This window comes from Astatotilapia calliptera, chromosome 22 (assembly GCF_964374335.1).
Source record: "Astatotilapia calliptera chromosome 22, fAstCal68.1, whole genome shotgun sequence".
NCBI classification, from domain to species: Eukaryota; Metazoa; Chordata; class Actinopteri; order Cichliformes; family Cichlidae; genus Astatotilapia; species Astatotilapia calliptera.
Window position 1 is genome coordinate 18,682,557 of NC_137442.1, and position 8,919 is coordinate 18,691,475.

At 37.7% G+C, this 8,919-nt stretch overlaps 1 protein-coding gene across 1 annotated transcript; it reads right to left on the reverse strand.

Annotated features, from left to right (window-relative positions):
• Positions 1-540: 540 nt before the first annotated feature.
• LOC145423610 (uncharacterized) lies at positions 541-3,666 on the reverse strand. Its single transcript, XM_080296305.1, has 4 exons — positions 2,535-3,666; positions 2,228-2,383; positions 2,051-2,143; positions 541-1,260 (listed from the first exon to the last, which is right to left on the reverse strand). Exons 1-4 carry the CDS (start codon positions 2,571-2,573, stop codon positions 949-951), a joined length of 600 nt encoding a protein of 199 aa, XP_080152431.1. The 5' UTR covers positions 2,574-3,666; the 3' UTR covers positions 541-948.
• Between the last annotated feature and the right edge of the window lie 5,253 nt (positions 3,667-8,919).

The following is an 8,919-nucleotide window of genomic DNA, read 5'->3' on the forward strand; positions in this document are numbered from 1 at the left end:
GAAATCATTATTTTGAGTTCAACTAAATCATAATTTTCATTACCAGAAAACTAATTTAATTATTAAAATAATGACAAAATGAATTTGTTTTTACAACTCAGGTTTATTCACTTGAATTAAAAGCAGAAACAGAATATTTTGTAAATAAACATACATGTCACATGGTCAAATCAACCTTAACAAAAATCAAAGTGCTCACAAAAAAGTGCTGACGTACATTTGTAATGAATGTCAAATCTGAATAGCACACACCTCTGTAATACTAGGCAATACTGAAAACAAACTGGAATCTGTAAAATCAGATTTCACTTCAGAATCATTGTATATATTTATATAGGCTACATTTCACTGTATGTTATACTTGTATAACTATGCATGTGACAAATAAAGAACCTTGAACCTTGAACAATACATAAATACACACACACATATATATATATATATATGTATATACACACATATACACATATATATATATATATATATATATATATATATATGTGTGTGTGTGTGTGTGTGTGTGTGTTTCCATGAAGAACATTTTTCTGTTACCAAGGGGGGAGGTATTTTAATAAAAAAAAATCTTTCAACTATACTTCTCCAAAACCAATTACATGTAAACATTTACAAGCTTATAAGAACGGGAAGACCAACTTTAAAACACTGGAAGACACAAAACTTGTCAACATTTTTCTATTACCTTTGCAAATCCCAAAAGCAATCAAAAAGAAAATGGTGGTTACAACCATGAAACTTTTTCTGAGCTAAATCCCCAGTCCTTTCATCCATCTATAGTAGTACAGATTAAAGGTCACATCACTCACAACAGAACAGCAGACAAAAATAGACAACTTCCATTTGGCCAAAAAAAAGAAAGAAAAAAAGGTCACAGTTTGAACAAAAGATATAAAAAGGCCAAAATCAACTTTTGTGCTGGGTCTTGTTTGCCTAAGCAAACATCTTCATTTTCATTTGCTGCATCTTTGTACTGAGCCTTTGTCCATCCAGATTCATCAAAATCTTCTGACAGAACTCAAACGTGTACTTGTGGTCATTTGGATAGCTCAGATCAAGTGCATAAATCAGTCCAAAGAGGACGATGAATGCCATGATGACACTACCGAGGTTGTTCATAACTGTAGTACCTTCAGTGACAACTCCAACATCCTCTGGCTCCTGAATCCCTTCTCTTCTGATGGTGTAAATACCCATGACAGTTGCTGCAGTGGACCTCAACCGTTCATCCTCAGTGGAGGAGGTCTGAAAAACAGGTTGTTTCAGGTTTAAGGGCTCTGTCACTTGGAAGGGGACATATTATGCAAAACTCAGCTTTTGTATCATTTTGTGCTGAAACATAGGTCTCTACCGCCTCTATAAACACTCCAAACATAAATAAAACCCGTCAATCTGTTTCCTATCAATAGTTTGGGTTCAGGTATTATGTACCTCCCTTTGGGAGGGGCTTGATATAGAGCAGCAGCTCCTCCAGTGTCTATCAGTGTGTGTGTGTGTGTGTGGGCTGGGTCAATTTCCCTTATTCCATCACAATTGGGAACCTTTTGAAACAGCTTGTTTTATGCACATTATTCCTGAAACCAGGAGATTGCTGTAATGGCAGTGACACTAGTTAGTGTCTTGATGCAATCTGCTGTGTTCCTTATAATGAAGACTTTTTACTAATTGGCATAATAAACTGAACTCCATTGGAGTGTTTACTTTCTGAAGTGCCTTGAGATGACTGTTGTTGTGATATACCGCTATATAAATAAACTGAATTGAAACACTGACAGAAAATGGATGAATGTTTTGTCCACATTTACTGTGTTTATAGAGGCAGTAGATACCTACATGGCAGCACCAAAAGAATGAACAATTGAATTTTTGCTGAAACCGTCCCCTTAAAAAGTGCTCTCCAGTGCAAGTTTCAACAATGACTATTAAGAATAATACATATTTCACAATTATATTGTCTCTTTTGAATATATGAGGATTTTGTGTGCGATGAACCTAACTCAAATTGAATCTAGAAAAGAAAGTGTGATAAGCGTACCAGATACTCCTTGAACAGTAGGTCTGGATCTTCATTAAAGTAGATCACCAGGCTTTTAAGAGTATGCTCCCTCTTTATGTCGATGTCATCATACTAATGCAAGGGTGGGAAAAAAAGGGTGAAAAAAATGGAATTGATTGATTGCATTTAATTGATGGGTTTATCATTAGTACCAACCAAACTACTGATCGCCATGATATCCTTGATCTTTTGGCCCTTTGCTCCTTTGCTCCCCTGAAAAATTTGCATCAGCTTGTCTGTTAAATTGTCCAGCTGAGCCAAGAACTTCGCCTGCAGGGGTTTTGTAGTGATCTGCAGGAACTCTGCATTCACCTGGAAATAAAACATACATAAATATAGTAAACTAGAAGTTTAAATACAGACTGCTGAATTAACACACTGAAAGTTGCTAAACATTTGAACCATCAGTGAAGTTTGTCAAGACCTAAACTGTTTTTAGCTGAGTTTAGGAATATATCGCCACCTGTTGCTTTGGCATGTTCCTAGCAGCGTTTTCCTTCATTTTTGCGTTTACCTGTGGACGGGATTATTTTTTAAAACGAAAACGGAAAATCTCCGTTTTCAAAAATACCTGTGTAAGTGTGGACGTAGCCGAAATCTTTTATAATAATAAATAGGTTTGAACGTCATGGGAGTGCGCATTGTGCTGCCTGCAGTTACTCTTCCGGCCACATGGTTCGCTTTTGGTAGCACCCTCAGTAAACTATGTAGTGCTTTTAAAGACATCTCAAAACGATACTTTCTACTAGAAAATGGCATATAATAATAAACACAGAATACCATATTTTTAGATTATAAAAAGAAAACAGTAAGAAAGAAGTTAGCTATAGGACATCATCTTTCATTGAGCACAATGGCTAGCTGCTAATAAGCTAGCACACGCTCCGACTTAAAAGTTGGCAGCTACACAATTTCTCCTCTAAAACAAGGCACTTTTGAAAAGACCTGGCTATATTGTCAAAAAAAAATAGTATTCAAGCAGAGAAGAGAATGGTAGCACCACCAAAAGTTCAAAAAACAACTGTTACAAGCTTCTATGATAAATAGCATTGCCATAGATTTAGCTGATAAAGAAATACACAATTGGATATATGAAAAAATAATATGTTACCTTACCTGAAGGTGTAGTTTTATCCAAAAAGTACAGAGAGGCGAAGAGCAGCTGCATTCATTTAGGTGATCCTGAAAGAGCGCAAAATTTTCAAAGAAGGCGGACCGTTGTGTAACTCAATAACTTTGTGTTCTTGTGACAAAGACTGCTTTGAGAGAAAATAATTTAGGTTCACCACACGAATAATAATTGCAGTAACGCTGGAGTGCTACATTTGCGTTGAATGAGATTAAAAATAATGTTTAAGCTTAAAGAGGGGCTTGAATTTATTTCTTTGACTTTACAAATACTTAAGTGCAAAAATGTACTCCTCCTACCCCCAGTGCCCCAACAAACTCATTCATTTTGTGTTCAGAATCAGCCTCTGCTGGTTTTGAATAATTTTAGGTTTACACAAAGAAAATCAAATTAATTTGGTATTTTTTAATTGCATTTGTGAACAACTAACATAATTTGCATGTGTTCTTTGAAAGGAGGACCTGAATCTGTTTTTTGAGTGTATGAGGGGCAGCCAATCAAAAGAAAGAGAGAAAACTGTTTCTCCAGCTGTGGGTCATAGTGAGAAGTTGGAATAATATTTTTCTTTAAAAGATAAACAAGACTTACAGTCTTTCACCTTTAATCATATTTTAATTATTATTTTAACATTTTATTTTACTTTTTTTGTATTTTTAATAAAAATCCATAGAGTATGAGCTTTTTTTAAGCTTCTGATTTTGCATGTGCCAATAGGGACTTTTTAAAACTGTGAATCATACTAATCTACTGTTGTAGAGTTAAAAAAAAATAAAAAATGTGGAGCTGAAAAAGGACATAATAGGCTCCAATTAAAAGATCCAGGGAGTCTCATGTGAAGAGAGGCTCATGAACATTCCTGCAGCATTCCTGATTCAACCAGAAGTGAATCGGGAACAGTTGTACCCTGTAACCATCTTCATTCAGGAAACTACAGATTAAAGTTGGGGTTTTTTTGCTGAATAAATATTAACTGATAGAAGAGAATACATTAAATCCCACGTACATAGTTGGAATGAAATAAATTTCTTAGTTGAGATGGGAATTATTTTATACCTTCATAACTTAGAAGATCTTCTGCAAGCACGAAGCCTTTGTCGAGATTTACTGCCTCAAATTTTCAGAAGTGACGTGGGTTAGCACCAGAATTAAACGGATCCTTTCTTTGCCCCTGATGGCAGCTTTTGCACCATGTTGCATTCAAACAAACTGATCATGTATCTCTGCCTCAGTGCTCACAACGTTCAGGCTCTTTGATGCAACTTTAATGCGCAGAATAGCTCAGCTGCTTAACCCTACAGTATAAGCTTATTATGAACAGACATAAGCAATACGAAAATTACTCTACATGGATCATTGAACTGTCACATTATTCTTATACAACGCTGACACGCCAAGACCTGGGAAGAGCTCACACTGAAGCCTGACAATGATTAACCCTTGTGTGGTGTTCATATTTTTGTTACTCAGCCAGTGTTCATGGGTCTGGTGGACCCGCTAGAGTTTTGGCTTTCCAAATTAACACTATCAAACAATTTTATGTTAAATTACTCAACAGATGTTTACTTCATCCCAATTACAAGCCATATGAACAGTAAACATGGTTAATTTTTTCCCTTTACCTTTGTTAGATCACATTTATGAATTAATGTGCTTCTCGTTTTTTTTATTTTTTATTTTTTTTATAAAATGTTATAAAAACATAAATCAGTTATAATCAAGTGGAGTGAGTGGAAAGACAACACATTTACACGTGAAGCAATATGTTTCACAACTAAATGGGATCAGCTGCTCATCAATGGTGACATTAGGCCCAGGGTTGTAAAACAGGGGTAGGTGGTGCACACACTTATCCCACACTGTCCTGATGGCAGCTAGCTTGTCTCTCTGCCGTCGAGCTGGTCTATCGTCTCGGCTATCAAAACGGATAATCCTGGAAATTTTGTGGAAGTTTTCCAGAGACATTGATGCACGGAAAGGTTGTTGCCGGTTTCTGCATCCCACAGGATTCTGTGGATTCCCCTTTGGACCTGAAAACTCCTGCAAGGATAAGAACCCCAAAGTAGGCCTGCAGATCAATTTGGTCCATCTCCTTCCACCTCTCTCCAAAAACACACCTTCCTTCTAGATTACTGCAATCCAGAATAATTTTCTGGATGTAATCTGGGATGAAAAGCTCAAATGAAGACTTGATGTCCTGCACATGAGTAACTGCCAGCCGTGTTGGCCCTGGCTTATCACAGTAACAGCTCTGCAGGGTGGCTCATTTCTTGGGCAAGAAGACCATTCAATTTCACCAGTTATTGACATCCATATTTCTTCACTTGCTGTCTGGTGGGCTTGTTCTGGTCCTGGAGCTGGCTGCAGATGGGGTGCTCGTCTTCGTTTTGTTACTAAATGGTGCTCAACCTCATCCTCTTCTTCAAAGTCACTGTCAGACTCTAAATTTTCAGAAATGTGAAATATTCTGAAACCTCTTTGTCAACATCATCATCCGAAGCCACTCTCTCTTCCAAAATCAATTGGATGGCCCTCGCAGCAGATAATCTTTTGCCATCTTGATCAGTTGTGATAAAGAACCACACTGGCAAAGTCTTATTTATAGTATTATGCCCCTAATTTGCAGGTGGGACAGGGGATGAGAAAATTTGGATCCCTCAAGAAAGAGGGTAAAATGTGTGGGAATGTAAGAGCAGACGGTGTTGATAGTTGAATTTTCAACAATGTTGCAACTTTGTGCGGAGCAGGAGGGGAAGAAAACACTATCAGCAGCACCAGAAAGGAGGAAGACAGAGTGTGGGAACACAGGACCTGCACTTTCAACACCTTGTATGTAATGTAAATGCGTGGGGGGAGGTACAGTATGAGGTCATTGAAAATTAGTTCGGATTCATGTTCTTCACAGAAAATAAGCCAAAGCCAATGAATTTCAGGTTGAAAAAATAATTAATTGTTTAATTTTTCTTTTGAGAAAAACTGAAAACGGGTCTCACAGACCCGAACACCATACAAGGGTTAAAGGAAAACATCCTGACACCTAAGAAGGAGAGAAAAGAAGATCAAACACGAAAGCCGAGTGAAAGATGATGCTTAGCCTCCAGCCGAACTCTTAACGTGGGTTTGTCACAAAGTTGGTGAGGGCATTTGGTGCTGTGGCCAAATCACAAGGTCTAGACCACAGCCAGAGCAGTGAGCTCGAGTTCATACGCCCAAAGCTGATCTTTGATCTGACCAGACGAGGCAGCCAAGAAAAATACCACCAGACAATCCTTTTCACGCTCAACTTAAGCTCAAACATTCTCACAATCCTCGTTCCTCTCATTAGAAAGAGCCGAGCATGAGTCTGCATTCATTAATGCAGTTATTGTTCACTGATTAAGTCGATTAAGAAAGGACCCCCCGGTCAGAGTAATGTTTACTACCATGGGTCAAGCAGGGAATTGCAGAGTGAGTGATATACATAAGTGCAATTTTTTAAAAACACAATTTGATTGACCAGCATTTCAAAGTACTTCCACTTTTGAACTTTGACTTTCAGTTAAATATGACATTTTATTAGTATTTTCTCTTCCACCGCAATTATTTCTCCTTCCCTTTTAAAATTTAATTCAATTCAGGTTTATTTATATAGTGCCAAATCACAACAACAGTCACCTCAAGATGTTTTATACAAAAAGGTAAAGACCTACAGCATACAGGAGGAAACCCAAATAATCAAATGACCCCCAAGTGACCCCATATGACCAAGTACTTAGGTTGGAGAAGGAATGCAGTCTGATCTCGCAGGAGCTGAGCGGCCTCTAGCCAAATAACTCGTGACTCTATTGTTAACCGCTGACCCTTTTCCAGGACAGCAGCACTGCTCACATAGTCTTGTTTGGGTGCAGCGTGGATAGATACTGATGGTGCGGTCATGAGAGCACGTTAAAGATAGATTTGTTGCTAAATGTTACTTTTAGTGACATTACCCTTACTGAAAAATAATGAACCTCTGTTTGGACATAAATCGGGTGCCCAATTACAGTATATCAGTAGTGTTTAAAATGTGTTAGATCAGTGCTGCCCTCCTATGGCCATTTGGGAAAACAACAACAGGTTCCAATCTGACATAGTAATAAGCACATGATTGTTTGAAATGAGTTTTTGTCTTTTTAAACTTGTAAATGTTAATTGGATTGTTCTTTTCTATTCTGTCTACCTGAGCACTCAAAGCGCTATATACAACTTGCCATTCATACAAGCACTTTTTTTCTATGCATAATTGCTTACTATCTAACATTCACACATTCATACCCTGATGAATGTATTGGAGAGCAATTTTGGGTTACTATGTTGCCAAAAGATATTTGGCACATACAGTGGAGCAGCCCAGGACTCATACCACCAACCTTCCAATTAGTAGATGACTTGCTCGTCCTCCTGAGTTACAGCCACCCCAGCTCGTCAGGCTACCTGAAGCCTGCCTTCATCACTCATTTTCAGAAGAATGCCTTTTTGTTTCTTAAACCACCTACTGCTGACCATGAATGATTAAGTATATAAAATAAAAAGTTAAAATTGTATCTTTAGTCACTTTGTTACCAGCAGGCTGTCACAAAAGGCACATAATTTATTCCAATTTCTTAAGCTGAACTTATGAAAAGAGACACAAATGACCCAATTTGACCTATAATATAATATTGTCGCACAAACAAGGTGACTACCAGAGATATTAGCTGAAAATGTGAGATATCTCGGTGTAGTATGAAGTGTTTCCTTAAAAATAAAACAGATGAAACAAGTGGAGCGAAAAAGAACAAGGATCAGGCATTAAAAACTATGGACAGCAGGTGAGCAGAATCTGAAAGTCATCCATCTACTGTTCACTGAAGCATCTTCAGAAATGGTCTCTGGAAGGGTGGCTGCCAAGAAGCCATTCTTAAAGTAGGGAAACAGGCAGAAAAGACTGAGGTGTGCCAAATTACACAAGAACTGAAATAAAAATCAGTGGCAACAGGTCTAAAGGAGTGAAGAATCCAAATTTGACATTTTTGGTTCAAATCGTTATCAATGTGTACAGAGGAGGTCAGTGGTGAGCGTCTACAGCCATCTGTAAAACATGATTGAGACTCTGTCGTGGTTTGGGGTTGCATATCAGCTAAAGGTATTGGGGATCTTGTCAAAATTGATGAAATTACAGACACAGAAAAGGATTTTGATCCACCACGTAATACCAACAAGAAATTTAATAAAAGCACACTGGGATAGAAACACAAACACCGGAATACCAACAGTCATGGATTGGCCTCCTCAGAGCCCGAGCTCAAAAGTACTAAAGCAGTGCAGAAAAATCTTGACAGAAAGCAGAATAAAAGGCAGCCAACATCCGAGCTTTGAATGTGCTGGAGAACTATTCCTGATAACGACTTAAACTAAAGACAAGAAAGAGATATTGCCATTGAAGCTCATTAGAATTGTACAAATTGTTTTTGTCTTATATACTGTATTTCCAATCATATAATATGGTGTATTGTATTTTGTAAATCACTGGACCCATTTTCCTGCCAAACAGCACTACAGGGAGTGCAGAATTATTAGGCAAATGAGTATTTTGTCCACATCATCCTCTTCATGCATGTTGTCTTACTCCAAGCTGTATAGGCTCGAAAGCCTACTACCAATTAAGCATATTAGGTGATGTGCATCTCTGTAATGAGAAGGGGTGTGGTCAAATGACATCAAC